At 41.0% G+C, this 18,517-nt stretch overlaps 1 protein-coding gene across 3 annotated transcripts in view; it reads right to left on the minus strand.

Moving 5' to 3' along the window:
* spidr (scaffold protein involved in DNA repair) overlaps positions 1 to 18,225 on the minus strand; it is a 32,582-nt gene extending 14,357 nt beyond the window's left edge. Inside the window, exons 1-10 of one of the 3 annotated variants that reach the window (XM_018676416.2) lie at positions 18,035 to 18,225; positions 17,499 to 17,660; positions 16,736 to 16,799; positions 16,029 to 16,226; positions 15,674 to 15,819; positions 12,507 to 12,742; positions 11,268 to 11,371; positions 9,484 to 9,709; positions 5,242 to 5,446; positions 3,787 to 4,031 (exon numbers count right to left, since the gene is read on the minus strand). In XM_018676416.2, coding sequence (XP_018531932.1) covers positions 3,787 to 4,031; positions 5,242 to 5,446; positions 9,484 to 9,709; positions 11,268 to 11,371; positions 12,507 to 12,742; positions 15,674 to 15,819; positions 16,029 to 16,226; positions 16,736 to 16,799; positions 17,499 to 17,660; positions 18,035 to 18,049 — 1,601 coding nt within the window. In that variant the 5' untranslated portion in view covers positions 18,050 to 18,225. The remainder of the gene's footprint in view (positions 1 to 3,786; positions 4,032 to 5,241; positions 5,447 to 9,483; positions 9,710 to 11,267; positions 11,372 to 12,506; positions 12,743 to 15,673; positions 15,820 to 16,028; positions 16,227 to 16,735; positions 16,800 to 17,498; positions 17,661 to 18,034) is intronic. The other 2 variants (XM_018676419.2, XM_051069968.1) reach the window with 2 other exon arrangements.
* Between the last annotated feature and the right edge of the window lie 292 nt (positions 18,226 to 18,517).

Genomic DNA, 18,517 nt, shown 5'->3' on the forward strand with positions numbered 1-18,517 from the left:
TAACATAGCTGGGAAATGGCTACGCACTAAAACTTGGTTTGTACTTCTGTATGCGATCAATGCAGAGCCTACGCCACAGCCTTTGCAAGAGGCCTACGCCGTTGTGAGCATTCCTACTTGCATTGGTTTGCCTGTGTCACTCTGTAATCACGCTACAAAAACACTAGTTGGTGGTGAGATTTCCAGGCCACTGTGTTGAGTTTCTTTATGTATTTCAAACTGACGAGCCGCTCAAGCTGACCAGTCACAGTTGTTGGGGTCTGCATTGCCACGATGTATAGTTACGTTTCTAGGGAGGTGCACACCAGGCTACGTAGTAGAGTTTGCGGGCCCCGTTGTACCTATGGCATTGATTCAACTGTATAAGTTGGCCTTAATACTGTATGGAATATCTTAACAAATAAGGCTGGCAATATTCTATTTATTTCTTTTGTCAGCTAATCCCATGAAAAGATTCAAACCCAGCACTGCCTTAAGCCATCTCTTAATATTTTACAACTTCACCAAGCCCCCCCGCTCAAAAAAGAGAAAAAGTTCATCTTTAAAAGTGAGTCACATACTAAAACCTGTATGAACTGAAGGGAACCTGGAAGCTTTACAACAAAAACATACTAGGCTAAATCAGTAAATCAGTATTTGACTACAATAATAATATATTGTTATATTATTTTGTGAGGATATAAATACACTCTCACTTTTAGAGGAGCTTGTTTGAACTTGTAAAAAATTTACTGTGAAAGCCGATAACACTCTTGGCAGATAGAAAAAGGTGATGAGAGTTGTGGCGGTACCAGCTTGACATAAACGACCACAGCTCCATTCAGTTCCTCCTTTAAGCTGCTCACAACCCCACTTCCTCAAACAGCGACCCCTCTCTCCCCAAAATTCCTCTGCCATTGGCCAGTCACAGGCCATTTTCAGGAATTTGTTATTGTGAGCGATCACAGAAAATTCTCAGCAACTCAGGTTTCCTTCCAGGAACTACGATCCACTGAGTCTGTGCAAACACACACACACACACACACACACTCACACCACACACACACACACACACACACACAGAGTCACACTCTGTACGCATGCAGGCCCACGCACATGAACATTACTTGGCAACACACTAAGTAAGCGACCCACACATTAAGAATACAGCAGAGAGGCCTCATTGGTGGGGGAAGATAGGCGGGATTCCTTCCTATGTGTAGTGCACCAATCAGTGCAGGCAGAGTGATAAACACGGTTGTAACAGGACCCTTGCAGCACATTGTGTTCCTTCTCCACCAAGAGAGAGAAGAAAAAAAAACAACAACTAGCCTCTCCTCACTTCCTGCAAACAGTTAATCTTCTTGTTTATTCTGCTCCGAATTTACGGGAACTTAACATCTTCTTCAGGCATAAATATCATACTGGCCTCACTCCCCTGTGTGTTAACACAGAGGCTAAACAACAAAAGGATCAAATAAGCATGCTGACCAGGGGAGTGAGTCATAGAGGCTAGGGACACAACATGAGAGGTACAAATTGTCCTTGTCTTTATACAGAATGAGGCCAGTGGGCTGCGAAGTAAACTACCCTGCTCTCCACAGAGCAGACATGCATCCTGGAAAAGTACTATAAGCAACACAATGTACCAAATGTTGGTATTTCTGTGCAGCAACTCAGACCAAAACCTCTCACGTAAAAAGTGATAGGAGTTCAGGCACTTAGTTACTTTAACCCCCTGCTGTATTATTAAAAAACAAGTTTAGAAAAAATCTGACAAATACTAAAAATTAAGAACTTTCCAGAGAATGTTCAGATTTGTCACAATATTCAGGCAGGGTCACCCAGATATTTTGAACTCAAGCCCTCGTGATCACCTCCTAACCTCTGCCCCACCTCCATCCTTTCACTACCAACCAAGCCTGTTGAATCTGGTCGAGTTAGAGAGACACGGAGGGGAAAGGGCGGGAGAGTTTCCGGTCAGAGGGCGGCGTTTGTTTACCAGCCGCGGAGGCAGCATGGCAGGAGCGGGTGTCGTGTTACAACCGCTGCTCATTTAGTCAGTTAGCTTGTCAGCTGACCGGGGCTGTCCTCCCCTCACACCACAGAGTGCCCCTCGGGCCCCTCCACTCAGAGAAACCAATACTTTTCTTTTATTACTCAGCAAAGTACGAAAACAACAAGCCTGGGCAGGGCCAGGCAACTTGTTGGATTTGCTTCAAATAGAACAGTCACTGATTAACTATGACAAAACCACTTGAGTAAACCTTCAAGTCATTTCAATAACACTGAACACTTTGAATTGCTTAAACTAGACACAATATGCACTTGTTTTACACTTGTTTTATCAAAAGAAGACTGACTTTAACAGTTTAAAGCTGCACTAATCAACATCAACAACAGGGAAAATAACAATGTGTAATGGTGTCACAAATGATCATCAGCAAACTCTGCAGATCCTCTCAGCTCTAGAACATTTTAGTGTCTTTTAGCTAATTGTTCTGGTTTTAAAGTCCCTAACTTGACCACTCTCATCAACATCATTTTCAGCAGCAGCAGGTGGACATCTCTGATAAACCCAGTGTACACTACCAGCCCAGCAATAAAGAGCAGACAGACATTTGTAGCAACTAGCTAATAAACACAGTGACGCTTTTAGCAGACTTGAGATATGTTTCCCTCAGGGGTTGGTGGAGAGCAAAACAAGAGCTAAAACGATCGTAAATTTTGTCGGCTGGCCAGAAACATGTCTATAATGCACTGATGTTACTCCATATCTAGAGTAACGCTTCGCAGACAAATTCATCATAACTTTATGAGGTGATGTTATCTCAGTGTTGTGGTTTAAGCTTGTTGCAGTGGCCCAAAATAAAAATAAGAAAAACGATAAAAGCAGGTTTAAAATGCAACTAACTAACTATTGTCATTAGTGATCAATCAATTCCCCACTTTGACAATAAAATGTCAGAAAATTTGTGAAAAATGCCAGCAGCAGCTCAAGGTGTCGTCTTCAAATCACCTAAATCCTCATATTTGAAAGCTGAAACAAGCAGTTTGCTTCTCATTGTTTTTTTAAAATGATAAATAAATTATTAAAATAACTAGCAATACATTTTCTAAAGATCAGCTAATTGATTAACTGACTATCGTTTCAGCTTTATAAGTACATTTTCTTTCTGTGAATATTAATGCAAGGCCCAGGCACCATCTTTAGATAAAGACACCCAAGCTAAAACAAACCCAACCCTACTCCACATAACTGTGCAATTTTTTTGCAATGCTGGAGCTGATAGGAATGACATTTTTACATCCATAATAAAACATGCCTGTGGTTTTCTTGAGAGCATTAAGGTAAGGGGAAAAAAAAGAACTGTTCCACCCAGTGGAGTATGAGTGGGCAGCAGTTCAACTTAGACTTGCTGGTGCACGAGATTCTGAAAACATCATGCTGTCTTTCCTGAGAATTGGCCTGAATCGCTCACAGAGGGGCTGGATTCAATTAGAAGTATTTGTGTCCTTTGTCAAGCAATGCCATATGGCTGGAGACAGTGTGAGCATTTTGTGGGGCCTGCTGCTCTGTGAACAATAGCTCAACCACTGAGACACAATGTGCCACCAAGGAGAATCATGCAAGGCCTGAGACCGAGGAAACCAGCATGCGATTCTAACAAAAAGAGCAATTTATATTGTGGGAGAGAAACATACACAGCAGATAAAGAGTGATTCATTTCTCCCAGTCTCTCTTGGCATCGAGTGACGAACCTAAGGTCTCACTGGGTCGCCAATTATCAGCTTGTCCAACAGTACCTGGTGTTCCCTTTCTCTGCAGGAGGAGGAGCTGAGGAGGACCTGGAGGGAACTCTGGGTTTGAGGACAGACACAGCTGAGCAGTCAGGCAGAGGGACGGAGAAAACTCTCTGGACCACCACCTCCACGTCCTGCCCCACAGAGCCGGCCTGGCCCAGTCCCTCAATAGCCTCCAGGAGAGAAAGGCAGTGTTTTGTCAAACCCCCTGGACCCCCAAAATTGCACAGAGCATTGGGGACAGCTCCCTAGAGAGGAGAAAAAAGGATGATGAGATAAAACTTTACATAAACTATATACGGTAGTTGAAACAATTAGTTGATCTGCAACTATTTTGTTAATCAATTAAACATTTTAAGTGATTTTTAAAGCAAAAATGTAAAATTTTCACTGGTTTCAGCCTCTCAAATCTGGAGTGCTGGTCTTCCCTGATATTTAACTGAATATTTTGCGTTTTAGTCTGTTTGTCAGGCAACACAAACAATTTCAAAATGACACAGTGGGCTTTGGAAATTTGGGATAGGGATTTTTAAAAATCCTTTTTACTAACTATTTCCTGACATTTTATAGCCCAAACTATTAATTTATTAATAGAGGAAATAAGCAGCAGATTAAATGGTAAAGATAATAATAGTTACACTTACATCAAAACCACAGTCTGTTAAATTGCATTTATTCACACTTACGTCATAATATAAGCTCATAGTCTGGTCTGTGCAACATACTGCCCACGCACATTGAACTGTGCATGCCTTTACACAGTCATATCCATCTAATTCAATGTCAACAAAGATGACAATTTAGATTTACAATTTCTTTATTTTGTATTTGAAATATGCTTAAAAGAAGGGTGTGGCCGATAGTTCCATGTGTCTCATAAGTGTTTCTCCATCGCTGGCGTAAACACTTGCTTAATTTATTAGTATTTACTCAAGGCAAAGAGAGATTCAGATATCGGGAATCAAACATACATGTAAATCAACCACTTGTGATATTGCTTGAGCAGAGAGTGAATGCACCTGTAACTGCCTGTTGTGCTCCACGGAGACTGTTTATTATTCTCTGTGTAAGAACAGTGTGAAATGAACCCAGTGAACCCTGTGGCAAAACCTGCTTTTCACACAGTTGCACCTGTGATTTATTAATTACAAGGTTCCGAAGAAAAGTGAAACAAGTCTCCTGGTTTGCAATGATTCAATTTTGTTTTTACAGACCTTGATGACTAATCTGATGTCCCGAAGCCAGATTATCCTGCGAACAACATACTGAAGCTGTCATCATGTCATTGGCTGTGTCTATATGTTAATTTATTGGACTGGTGCCTTAATTTTCTCTCACAGTTACTGAAAGTGACTGAGGAATGATGAGGATTCAAAAATGTTATTGCCACAAAGTGGCAGGCGAATTTTTAATTTAAATGTAAAGTGCTTGATTGTAATGATACTGAAGCACACACACCTGTTTGGCATCGTTCTCACTGGCGGTCCTGCATGCCTCCAGTAGTCCGAATATTTTCCCCAGACAATATGGCGCGCACCTCTCTGCTGAGAGCGGGTTTCTTGAGCTGGATGCGTCAGAAGGTTTGGAAGCAGAGAAGACTTTCTGGCTGAAGTGAGTGTTCAGAATAATATCACAGCTGAAGCCCTCTATAGAAAGACTTTGCCTGAAAGAGATAATCAGTTTTAGATTCAGAGTATAGCAGGTGGTTGAATGCTTTTGTTGCATTCTGTGCCTCGACTCTGTATTTTCTTACTGCATGGCACAAAATGATTGAGTTTGGGACTTTGAATCTATCATGAAATTAAACATCTTTAAGGTGTTGGGCAATGATAAACAGTCTGTGTTGAGATTAAGGTGATAACAGATGCAAAAACTCTGATTTTACATTAAATGGAGTAAGGTTGTTGCACAAACGCAGGGGGGGGGTTGACAGCTCCTGGCTGTTTGAATGTCAAACTCAGATAAGGTACCAACCACCTCCACGGGTCTGTTCACTGTGTACCACCCAGCACAGAGTACAAGTTCAAATAAGTCAACCTCCTCCAAGGCAACTTAAAATACACAACGGATGTATTTGTCCTCTTTTACTGGGGTAAAACATAATTTTCCATGTAATTGAGGTTCTTAAAAAGGCTACACCTCGCTTCACGCTGCACAGCTTGATCGAAAACACTTTCCAAATGTGACATAATCTGTGGAAAAATACTTCAACATCCGACACAATCAAACAGGCTGAGAGCACGATGATGAGAAACACTAAGTCAAATGCACAGGCTGCGTACGTGTGACCTGAAGTGCTCTTGCGCTACTCTTTAATTTTACCGTTACCAGCTTAGATTTCATTTCATCTGTGTGTGCCAAGAAGGAGATGCTGAACTTCTCCTGAGAAACCGTCTGAAACATTTCTGGTCAAGTGTTTTAGCTCATCCAGGCGAACAGCGCACACACCTGAGTGGTACCAAGCCTGAGAATAAAACAACTTGAATAACAGCAAGATAATTATATGGCACGTTGTTTGTAGTTGAGTTTGAGTTACGACTTTAATTTTTTCCACATGTGAAATGGATAATGGTATGATGATGGCTTATCAGTGACTCAGAGCCAAGTGCACTCTGTGACTGGAACTGCCGTACATGTCACAGCTCGTCTCAGACTTGTAGTGATACTCGAACCAGAGAAATTAAACACACAGATAAAGCGGGATAAATAAATGAAGATTTGAGAAGATTTTTTAGAAACCAAATTATTATATACATGCGCACAGTTGTCAACTTTAGGTAAACTTAGCTAAAATGAAAAGCAGTCAAATTTGACTGTTGTGAAAGTTACAAAGCTAATGTTGTTGTAAGAGTAAACACTGTCCTATTTTACTAATCAAAGTGTTTATTAATAATAATTGGCTACAGTAATCATTACATATTCAAAAGGTAAATACTTAAAAAGGTAGAGGGGTTGGCCATAATAATACACAAATCTGCACAGACTAAATCAATGTCTCTTTGACACTATCTCAAGACAATCTGAAAATGATAATTAAGTATTTATCGCCTTTATGTCTTTGTCCTTAATTTCAGTGAACTGTACATACAATTCCTGGTATTGTTTCCGTTCCTTGTACTTTATGCGGTCGAGCCAAATGACAACAATATTATGCATTCGCCGCATCTTGTACATACTGTATACTTTTCCATGCTGGTACAGACATGAGCATGACTCATTCATTAGTCAGTCAACTGAATATCAATCCATTGTTATTTTGACGGTCAATAGTTTTGAGTCATTTATCAAGTAGACAGTTACTATATTGTGGTTTATTATCTTTTCAATATCACAATATCTGCATAGTGCATAATGCAGTGTTAGCAGATATCCATAAAATACCTCCAGACACAGGAGCTGCTGAGAGCGTACTATAGGTGATACAAATAATAAACTCCACTTCAAACAACGGTAACATTAAAGTACTTGGGTACTTTTCAAATTTTGAATGAGGAACTTTAACTTAAAGTATTAAAGCATTTTCACAGTGTATTACTGTTGTATTCACGTTAAATGATGTGAATACTTCTTTCATCATTGCTGCCTAGCTCCAAAAACAACACTGACTTACAGTATCTCACCAACTCAAAATAATCACTTGTGTTACGATTAATCGACCTTTATCAGTCCAATATCTGAGATGTGATTCAGTGTTAGTAGAGCGGAACGTACTGTTCACAGGAACAGGTACAACAAAGGTACAGGAAGTGTGACCCCACGGTGAGCAGGTGAGTGGGTAGCTGTCATCATCAGACAGGTAGCCAGGTTAAGGAGTGGCCCCAGCTGCTGGCGTCACAGTTTGTAAGTGAATAATCCCTGCAGGTATTTCCGCTCAGTCCTCAGCCCACTCACAACAAGGCGTGGGAGGTGGGAGGAGTCAACCTACTCACTGCAGGAATTATGTGGGAGGTTAAACCCTCAAGTGTCACACAGGAAACTCAGAAGAGGAATTTTACCAGATATACTGATGCTCTGAATTCTGGGTTTTTCCACTTCGGCCTGTCCTGTAAAAACTGGATCGGCTATTGTCTCTTTAGAGAATAATGAGCTTGTCATCAACTTCTCTTGGTTATGACTTTTTGTTTTGTTTTGATTTAGAGACTTTTTATTGAGTTAAAATATCGATTGATTTAAAATGTGGACCAAATGCTGTAACTTCTGAGAGTAATTTACACAAACAAACTGAATTAAAAAGATACATGTTCACATGAAAAGTAATTCTTTGAAAGAATAAATGGGTGTGTGTTTTTGAGAAGGGGGAGGGGAGGGGTCGGGGGCTCTACTCTATCTTGTGATTTCAGGAATAGAATACAACATGGGAGGAGAGGTGCTAAAGCCAGAGATACTCTCAAACCACCATGTGTTTTCAATCTCAGTCCTCTGGCTCCCTCCACTCTCTGCTCCCAAATGCTCCAAAAAATAATCCTACTGTGTTTTTTCCCCGGCTTGCTGGAAATGACCTAACTACTGCCAGGAAGAGGAATGTGAAGCATTCCCTGGAGCTGTTTGTGACGTCAGAGCGCAGAGGAGGCCCCTGCGCTTCCGCCAGCCTGGATATTCCAGAGCACACTCAACCTAAACTCCCAACAGCTGGAGTCAACTGTTGCTGCCTCGTTCCAACTCCAAAACAATCCTGAAAACACACACAACTTCCCCCCCCACCCCCAGCCTCTCTGCTCGGTATGTGAGGGACTGGTCTTCACATCTGGGTCTTTGCTGCTCACTATTCTGAGCTAGGAACAGTATGTTGCTACTTGAAACCCCAAATATTTAACTGTAATTTAAGTATGAAAGCTATGTCTTATCAATATTAAATGTACATATTTATATATTATCTACAGTATGCCTCCTCAGCATTATTTTTGAGATCCTACGTGTAGTGAGTCAGTCACTTATTGTGTAACTGCCTGTAACAGTGTCTTTTTTGTGTAGTTTCTGATCGCCTGCCAAAAGATTATTCTGTTTAAAATAAAAAACGAGGCAATGCGAGAAAAGGTTTCACTGACCAGAATAAAATTCATTTTTCACAGAAGTGTCATACTGCCCACTTCTTGTGTATCTTGTGGGTTTTTTGAATATAAAAAATCTTAAGACGTCATTTTGGGCATGTGGCATGCATTTTTCTCTATTGACCAAACTATTAATAGGAAACAGTTAATCTTGAACTGAAGCAGAACTCAGTACTCAAAGGTGGAAATTTGATCCTCATTACTTTATCTTACAAGGTTTTCCTGCATCTGGTGCTAGATGGCTGTCCCTGCTAACTGCCTTACAGCTACAAATATCCACAGCAAGCTGCTTGTGTATGGATAAATATAATGGCTGTTAAGTTTGAGTTCTTGTTCGTGTGTTTATGTTGATAATAGTAGGTGTTTTTCCACAAAAATAAACATCTGCTCTTTCTACCTCATTAAAAAACTTCAGAATCCATACTCTTTTTTTTTGTTTGAAAACTTTAACGGCTGGACACAAGATGTTTCCTACTTCACTGAAAAATTAACTGTACGTGCACAGCAGGTTTCAGGTTTTCACAACCTTCTTAAATTCTGCATGTGCATCATTCTGCACAGTCAGGGTTAAACATACAGGTGAGGTAAAAATAAGCACGTTTTTGAATGAGGGGAGGACTTAAAGGAGGCGACATGTATTGCATCCTCTCACCATGGCGGGTATATGTGGATGATATCTCTGGGCGCAGGAATCAGCTGGGCTGCAGTGTCTCTGTTGAACAACACCAGCACATGAGCTCGAGCTCTCTCCCCAGAGGCAGGGTCAATGTGTTGGTGGCCATCTCCAGGGGGCTGGTGGTGCTCACAGCGTGCCAGTTGCATGCTGCACTCTTTCTGAACCTCCAGCACCTCCAGCGCCAGCACACCAGGCCTGTCCACTGGAGAGCAGAGAACAGAGAGAACAACAACACAGATGTTGAGTGTGTGTGTGTGTGTATATCAGTGTGCGTCTGCGTACAGAGTGTACTCATGCTCTCACGGACTCTCTGTGGGACTCATTATGCATTATGAGAGTAATTCACTTTTAGCATCAGAACAATTTGCACTGCATAACTGTGAAGCTGTTAGTGAAGCTGAGTCAGGCTGAGGTGGATATGAAACAGAGTAAATCCCACTGGGTGAACGAGCGAATGCTTGGAATTTTACCACAGCTCTGACTGTGTTTTTGGCCCAAATGAAAAAGTCAACAGAGATAATCAAGAAGAGCAAATCAAGACAATGCCCTGAAGCTATAAATCAAATTGAGATAAGAGAGCAACTTGGCTGTGTGTGAATTTTGTGTGCAAACTTGATTGCTGTGAATTGTGAGGATTGTAGCACGAGAACTCACAGTCTTTGCAGCTAAGTGCCTGTGTACATTTACCCCTGGATGTGGCCAGAGGGGGGAATTTTAATATGATACGAGTAAATCATATCAAAGGGATCGCTAGAGAGCTATTAAGTTTTAACATGCATTTGTCCAAACACGAATGTTAAGTGCTTCATTTGTGCTCAGTGCATTTAGGTCCCAGATTACAAAATCGTCGGAACAACCTCGAGCAGCGGGCCAAAAACGCAGGTAGTATTCAAATCGTCCTCTTGACCTATAATGATCTGATAAGTCACAGGCAGAGCATTATGTGAGGAAACAAATCAAGGCCTCCGATATGTGCACGTGTGCAAGCTCTTACATCACAAAGCAAAATTACTACAACAAAGATAAACAGGTGTCCTGTAACAGTATGATTAAGTTGGGTAACAGTTTTGTTATTATTAAGAATGTGCCAGGAAGTGGAGCAGTTAAAAATGAACAAACAGCTTCTGAAAAAGTCCGACTGTGCATTAAACTACTTGTTTTTATATTAAGAGGAAGCTACATAAACCAAATCAGGAATCTTCAATGCAAAAAACAGCAAATATTGATCACAAAAATGAGGTCAAGTCAGCATAAACCAGCACATTTAAACCCTCTGTTTAACTCTTTACACTTATCAAACCATCGACAGACCACAAACTTTTTAAGTTGCATCAGGTGGGCGTTTTCCTTTTCCACAATCAACTGTCACCTTTTAAGCCACTGCTTGTGTCCTATTATAAGGAGATGCTTTAGAACGAGAATACACAAGTGGTTTGGTACACCACGGAAAGGAAAAAAGAAAAAAAAAAAGAACTAGGCACGCAGTTTCCTGTCACCTACATACTGAGTTCACAGTTCACAGCCACAGTGATCGACCTACAGCCAGCACTTCCTCAGCGTGGCCTCTCCGTACCATCACTAAAAATCACACCTGCTTAGAGAGAGGGCTTCATCCCACTCACAAATCAAAGTTCATTGTTAAACTGAATGATGATTCAGACGTGTATGTATGTGTGTGTGTGTGTGTGTGTGTGTGTGTGTGTGTGTACAACATCCTAATGTGTTGTTAATATGCAGTAGGTTGGTCTAATGTGGATCACCTGTTGTTGCTGTTGAGGTGTCAGAGATGGACTGGTGCCTCCAGAAGCTAATAGCTGACCTCTGTCTACACTGGAGTCGATTCAGCCTCTCAGCAAGACCTCCGCTGTGCAACACACACACAGACACACACAGACACACACAGATGTAGATGATGTTACATGATAAACTAACACTGCATGTACAATTGTTTGTCTCAAAAGAAAAAGAGAAGATTTTTCTGATGTAGACAACAAGCTGTCAAAGACTGCAGATAGCCATCTGTCAGATTTAGAGGGCTTGGAGATGGCAATGACATTTAGCACCCACATCATGACACCAGGTGTCCCTTTCATCATCAGTTCTGGTGTGGAAACATTACCACCAAAGTCTGACTGTCACCTTGCAGCAAGCATTATGTCTTTGTCTTTTCTGAAGCAATACACTAAAACACTACAGTATACTGTACACTACTTTATTCAGTGCAACAGATCTAAACTGTACATTGATGACAATGATAGAGCTCAGTTTTTGTTAAAGGTTTTGGAGATGTGTTAATTCAACTATATGTTTATGACTGAGGTTGTAGTCAGCGGTGTTGTTGTGCTGGACTGCATTTTATTGAAAATGTGTTTTCAATAAAATGCCCCCCCCCCCCTTCATGTTTGTAAAACATCAGAAATACCGCACAGTATGAAGCAGTTCAGTTCAACACCACCACAACCTACAACTTCAACAATAATAATGTAGTTAAATCAATATCTCTCTAATAGTGTCAACCAAAAATGATAACTGTTATCGTTGTAAAGGTAAAATTTATTAGCATTTACTATGATAGAATTACAATTTTATTGGATTGAATTAGATTTTAGTGGTGTACCTAACAATGTGGTCACTAAGAGTGTGTGTGTGACTTTATCTGACTGCTGACTTTATCAAGCAGATCGGACACTGGCTAGACGTGACTGATCCACATCATTAAATACAATTTCTCCATTAATGTCATTATAAAATCCTGTGTTTACACTGCCAGTTAAATTTATTAAGTCTTATCAGGCTGCTGACCCAGTTTGCTGCCTCACAGCAATCTCTGACTTCATGTTAAAATATATTAAAATGATCCCAATGAGTTGATAAAGATATTAAATTTGTGAAAAGGGAACACTAGTATTGGATCAGGAAGTTGCAAATTGGTGTCACGAGAGAAAGACCTAGATCTGCGCAACCCTAACGCAACTTAAAAACAAGAGCATAATTCAAACCTTTGAAACTTTCGTTTCTTTTTGGCGGAGTCTTCAGGAGTCTTGGGCTGCTGGTCAGGCGCTTTCTGAGGTGTCTGCAGCATCGCCTGAGCCGATCTGACCCAGTCACTGACTGACCTTCTGCTGCCCTCACCAGTTTGGAGAGGAAAGCTCTCGGAGTCCGGTCTGCTCGGCGTCATAGTGTCACCAATATTTTCTCCATCAGACACGTAGCCTGAGATCTCTAGCTCTGTCGCCTGAGGATAAAGTAATAATTATTGATTATGTAAGCTGATAATAATAGGAAGAATGATTTGACCTAGTTTTGAAATATATCACATTTGAATTAATTTGAACATCTTTAAGTGTTAAATGGCAGATAATATACCACATCAAGGGGATATTAAATGTTTAAAATGGCCTCAGCATTCAGGAGATTAATGACTAATTAAAGATACACTAAAATAAAATCAATAGACTCAGTAATGCAGTGGGTGGAATATGGTACACTATGATAAACCGGCAGGCTGATTAATTCACAAGATACGGCTACAACACAATCTTTTTTGCTGTGTCACTGCTCACAGCACCTGAGGGAATCAGTTCTCATGGAAAAATCCAGGAGAAACCTGAGTTCCTGTCATGTGCAGACAAGACCAGCATACCAGGCTCTGTCAGCCAACGCGCTCTCTTATTTGAATCAACTTGACCCTGCTAGGCGCGGTGCCAGCAGACGTCACACACTCCAACTAGCCACAGAGAGAAAGGAACACTATGTTCCTGGCCCCGGCTCAAAAATGTTTTCACCCGGCACTGAAAGCATTGTAAGTGCACAGCTCTGCGCAGCCTCATCCACTCGCATGTTTTCCCGAACAAACAGTAGTAAAAAGTGTTTATAGTCCTTCTCTGTTGACACGGCCCTGATCCGGCAAAAACCTGATGTGGCAGAGGTTGGGGGGTTGGGGGACTCAGACCGAGCAACACGCTTCATTTGGGAGGTGGCCATCCTTGTTGGCCTTGAAATGCAAAGTAGCCCTCACAGCTCCGCCTATCCACTCACAGCACTAGTACAATAACACAGCAATCTGGCAGACATACATGAAGTGAGTCAGCCATGCATTTATCTGGAGTAATAAAACTCTGACCTGAACTGGGATGCCCCCCCCTTCAGTATCCTGTTAGATCCGGTTTAATTTACAATTGGCAGTATGTAAGCAAGCTTTCCGGGCAGAAATTAAAAAAGAAGAAGGTCAAACTAGGTCTACAGATTCTGCTCTTCTGATTAAATCAAAATCTACTGTGAGTATGATAAAATAAAACACCAGAATATAGCAATGCATAGGCACAAGTGCATAATAAATCCACCTGCTACATGGCTAAATGCTATTTCAGTTAGCAAACATGCACTAATCAACCTGTCAAAATTACCACATGCATAAATTTCAGTTCAATCATATTTGAAAAACCAAGACCCTAAAGAGTCTCTCTTTCTAGTGGGCCCCTGACCACAAGCGTCCTGTTAGGTGATCTTAAATCTTACTTGACACCAGAGAGCTGATAGCAGCAAATTAAAACTGTGACAAAAGGAAGTAGCTGGGTCTGTGGGAGTGATGTTAATCTGTCGACAGGCTTCCTCTCCACAGCCTGCAAACTCAAGAGCTTTGTCACAAGATAGTGGTTTACTTCAATTCATCCTGCGTTTTACAGCACAAATAACTTGAGTTTAATTGGTGGGCACAGGATCGCGCTGTACTGTGATGATGCAGGTGATGACTGAGCTATCTTCTTCAAGGACATTTTCATAAACCGCTATCTAAGACAACCACATCACCGCAGTAATTTGGCCACATCTAGCTGATCAATTACAAGGTGTAATGTGTGCTGTGACAATCCAAAGCCTATTTGCGTGTGGTCTTGGACCTGAATTCAACACCTTCACCACTCCTTGTACATTCATGTGAGCCCTACCTTTAACAAACACTGTTCCTGAATGACTTCTGAGAAGAGCAGTCAATCCAGAGTGTACAGCAGAGCCCAAAAAAGATCGACTCCAAAGATAACACAGTTACTTATGATATAGCAGGAGAGCTGTGTTGAGTAAATAGGAAGTGTATGCATTATATAACACGGTATTTTTGCAATTATTTTCTTTACTAATTATTTTATACATTAATAGGCAGGTCTCAGAGGAGAACAGAGAAAAATGGCCAGAAAATTTTCCCAGAGCTCAAGGTGACATCACTGAAATCTCCAGAATAAGACCAAAAAACATCCCCACATCTGAGGAGCTGGTATCATATAATGTGTGTCATTTTTGCTTGATAAATTTCTCAACAGTCAACAATAGATAATTGAACTTGTCTGTTAAGCCTGTGTCGCAGCTCTACAGCATTTTAACTTTTATAATTTGGAAACTATTTAATCTGAATTCAGTGGATCTACTGCCTCATTAAACTACAAAAGGCTTCTTTATCATGAAGACAACTGTGTTAATATCTGCTTTGGATAAGTTAATAAGTGGCAGCTTGTCCCTCCACATTCACTCAGTGCTTTATTGCTACCTCAGCTTGTGAACTTTGACAGTTTGGAAGCTGAATCTAAAGAAGTGCTCAGTGCAGCTGCTGGTCTGAGCCCGTCGAGGCCCTTTAAGGACATTAAAACATGAGTGCAACACTCCATCTGGTGGAGAGGTGGTTAAGCATACGTTTATAACACAAATTAAATCAAAAATAACTAAAAGATGATTGATATGTGGGCTTGAAACAGAACACAATACCATACATATTATTTTACATTACAATGAAAAAAGTGTGAAACATAGGCTTTCATGTCGTGTAAGCTAACATTTAAAATAAAGCTCATCAGGTTTAATGGACATAGTGAAGTGTCTCACTGGATTTCAGGAGAAGTGCTGACATATGTATTCTCCTTACATTACTGCACCCACTGGCAGTTAACGGAGCTCTTTAAATGTGAAATACTATGGATCACATACTGGTCTAACTAGATAGAGCTTAAGAAGGTCTATAGCTCCACCTACTGGCTTTTAATACAAATGACACCACTAAGAAAATGACCATGTCATGTCATCACCTACAGACCAGTGTGCATCAGGTGTAGCACCTGCTTCATGCACTAATGCTCATCATAATTTTCATTTTCTATCAGCAAAGGTGTATTTCACTCACATTTGTAGGTTTAAGTGGGTTCAAGTCTTTCGGCTTTTCATCGAAGGACTCTGACTCGCAGTCAGAGATCTGCTGCCCACTGTCCTTCTCAACATCCTCCTCAGACTGATCCAGATCACTGTCTGTGTCTATGATGGGGAGGTCATCTAAAGAGAAAAAGAAAAGAACCATGGACATACAGCACATCTGGCAATATAATCTTCACTAAAGGTCCACTAAGTAGCTTTTCCTTGAGCTGTAAACTCTCAGTGTCACAGCCTGCTGTGTGTGTTGAAGTGTTACACACCTACTGTGGTGTGAGAGTTTAAATAACCCAGTGTGTCCCAGCCCAGAACTCATAACTGACTTAAATTACCTTTATCTGCGCTGTGCGTGTGCAGTTCTCTGGTATAAGACCTAATGGGAGCAGTGGGTCTCCCCTGTTTATGAGGACGCTGTTGCTGAGGCTGAACAGATCTGGACAGATGCTGCTCCTGGGTCTCATTGTCAGATTGTTCACTGTCACTGGAGCTCCACGCAATGTGCACTGGGTCCTCATTAGCACTGGTCTGCACTGGGTAAAGATAAGGGGATAATACTACAGTCATTATCAAGTAAAGCTGAGAGACATGTTCACAGGGCTGAGTGGTTCAACTTTACACCTGTAGAGACACATATAAACAGGCACTGCTCTTATCTCCTCCTCATCCCTGTTTCTGCCCGACTTTAAACTTCCCATAGTAGCAATTAAGAACAGAAGATAACTGGGAGTGGCTCTTATTTGGTATTTGCCAATACTAGTGTATACAATATACAATATTTTTATTCCCTTACTTTGATGAATGTACATTTCCTATCAATCCTTGTTTTTATCTAACAAAAGGGGCCCTAGAAGAAATAACCTCTTCAGTCAACACACATAAAAACTGAAATTATGAAGGGTGCATGTAATTCATTTGTAATGCAACACACTGAGAAAACCCACAATATTATTACACTGACTGATGATAAAATATCATATATAAATATCCTGCCCAGCCCTAGTCACCACTGTGCTGGCCAAATGAATTAGTGTGAAATCACCTAAAGCAGGGGTCTGTGCCAACTTTCTTACAGCGGACAGTTTTCTTCCTGATGACTTGAGGTTCTGCAAAAAAAAAAAAGAAAAAAAGAACAGAATGCAGTTCTTTTTCAGTCATACTGATAGGTGGTGGAAAACAATTATTATTATTATTAATTATTTATTATTATTTAAGTTCATGAACTTATTGACATCTGCATCACATTTTTGTCCATACTTCCGTGGAGTATATAACAATAATTCCTAGTAATGTAATGAATCAATTGAAGTGACCTGGACTCATGTATGGATTACTGAACAGTCATATGGGGCAAAAGTCCAGGGGCCCCCTGACCCCTCTGGCTCCTAAGAGCCTCTGCATGAAGACTATATGACTATGAATACAGGTACAACTATTCCAAATGATAACAAAAAGACGCAAATTGGGTCATTTGTGTGTCGTTTTGTGCCTCCTATAAGTCTAGGTGTCCTATTTTGGAAAGGTGGGGGGCCTCCTTACTCATCCAGAGGCCCACTGTGTCACAATCCACCTGTGCCTGGACCCAGGTAAACAGCAGAAAACTGCTGGATTGATGAACCAATTAAAAAATAATAACCTACACTTTTCAATTATGATAACAGTCTCCCAAGAGTCAAAAGTTATGTAACTGTTAGTGTCTGCAGCGGGCAAGAAAAAATTAACTTTAAGACCTTTTGACACCGACGAAACTGAATTCCGTGTTTTATAAGACCTATAGATACCCTGAATGCAATTAAACTATCGACCTTTATCACCGGGGTGTCCACAAAGCTGTCTCCACACTTCTCCCAACTCTTGGCTGAACACACGGATGAAAGTGATGATGGCTCTATCCCGACTTTCTGGACACCAGTTCCGACATCATCCGGAAAGAAAACACACTGTATATCCTTGGTGTACTTTTTGCGCTGCAGGAAAAGGTAAAGAGGGACCAGGTTAAAACCGTTTATCCTCCCTAAATGAAACGACCAGTGTGATAGTTCCTACTAAGTTAGCCCCGATGCCGACTGTGATGCTCATTTTACCGGGGTTCACTGCACACAGATGAGTTGTAAACGGAATTAACTACATGTATCATGGTGTTAATAATTACACTATAAATCTGATTATACGTGACTGTCAGGGAAACCCCACTCAGCTGTGGGCGGGCAGGGGCGGACAACATGTGTTGCTAAAGCTAACTAGCCACTGAGGTTAGCGTTAGCTGGACAACAACTTAGCCGACGAGCAAGTTTGCTGCCGCTACCCAGCTAGCTAGCAAGCTAGCAAGCGGGTTACTTACCTTTCTGGAAGACATTGCGACTGAATAAAGTCAATTTAGACCTCTGCGGTTGCTCACACGTCATATAATGAACTTTGTTTTATTAACCCGTCGCTGTAAAGCGGCGGCTTCGTGCTAGTAAGACAACTATCATGAAGAGCAAACTTGTAGCAGTTGCACAATCTGAAGAGGGGTGTGTTTGATTACTCAACAGCGTTGACCGGAGGCGGGTGGCCTGTCTGTTTGGGCTTCTCATTCAAAATACTGGCCTGTCTCCAGTGACGGAAAGTAACTGGACACATTCAATACAGTTCTGAAATGAAATTTTGAGGCACTTGTCGTCTACTTTACTTGATTTAGTCGATTTTCTGCTTCTTTATTCATCGACTTCACTACATTTGAGCAGTGAAATAGTTTCTTGACTTTTCATATTAAAATTTTACATATAAGACATATGATCATAACATTAACTTCAGCAGTTTCAAGAATTCGTACTCACCTTTA

Source organism: Lates calcarifer, linkage group LG4, assembly GCF_001640805.2.
Source record: "Lates calcarifer isolate ASB-BC8 linkage group LG4, TLL_Latcal_v3, whole genome shotgun sequence".
Taxonomy (NCBI): domain Eukaryota; kingdom Metazoa; phylum Chordata; class Actinopteri; family Centropomidae; genus Lates; species Lates calcarifer.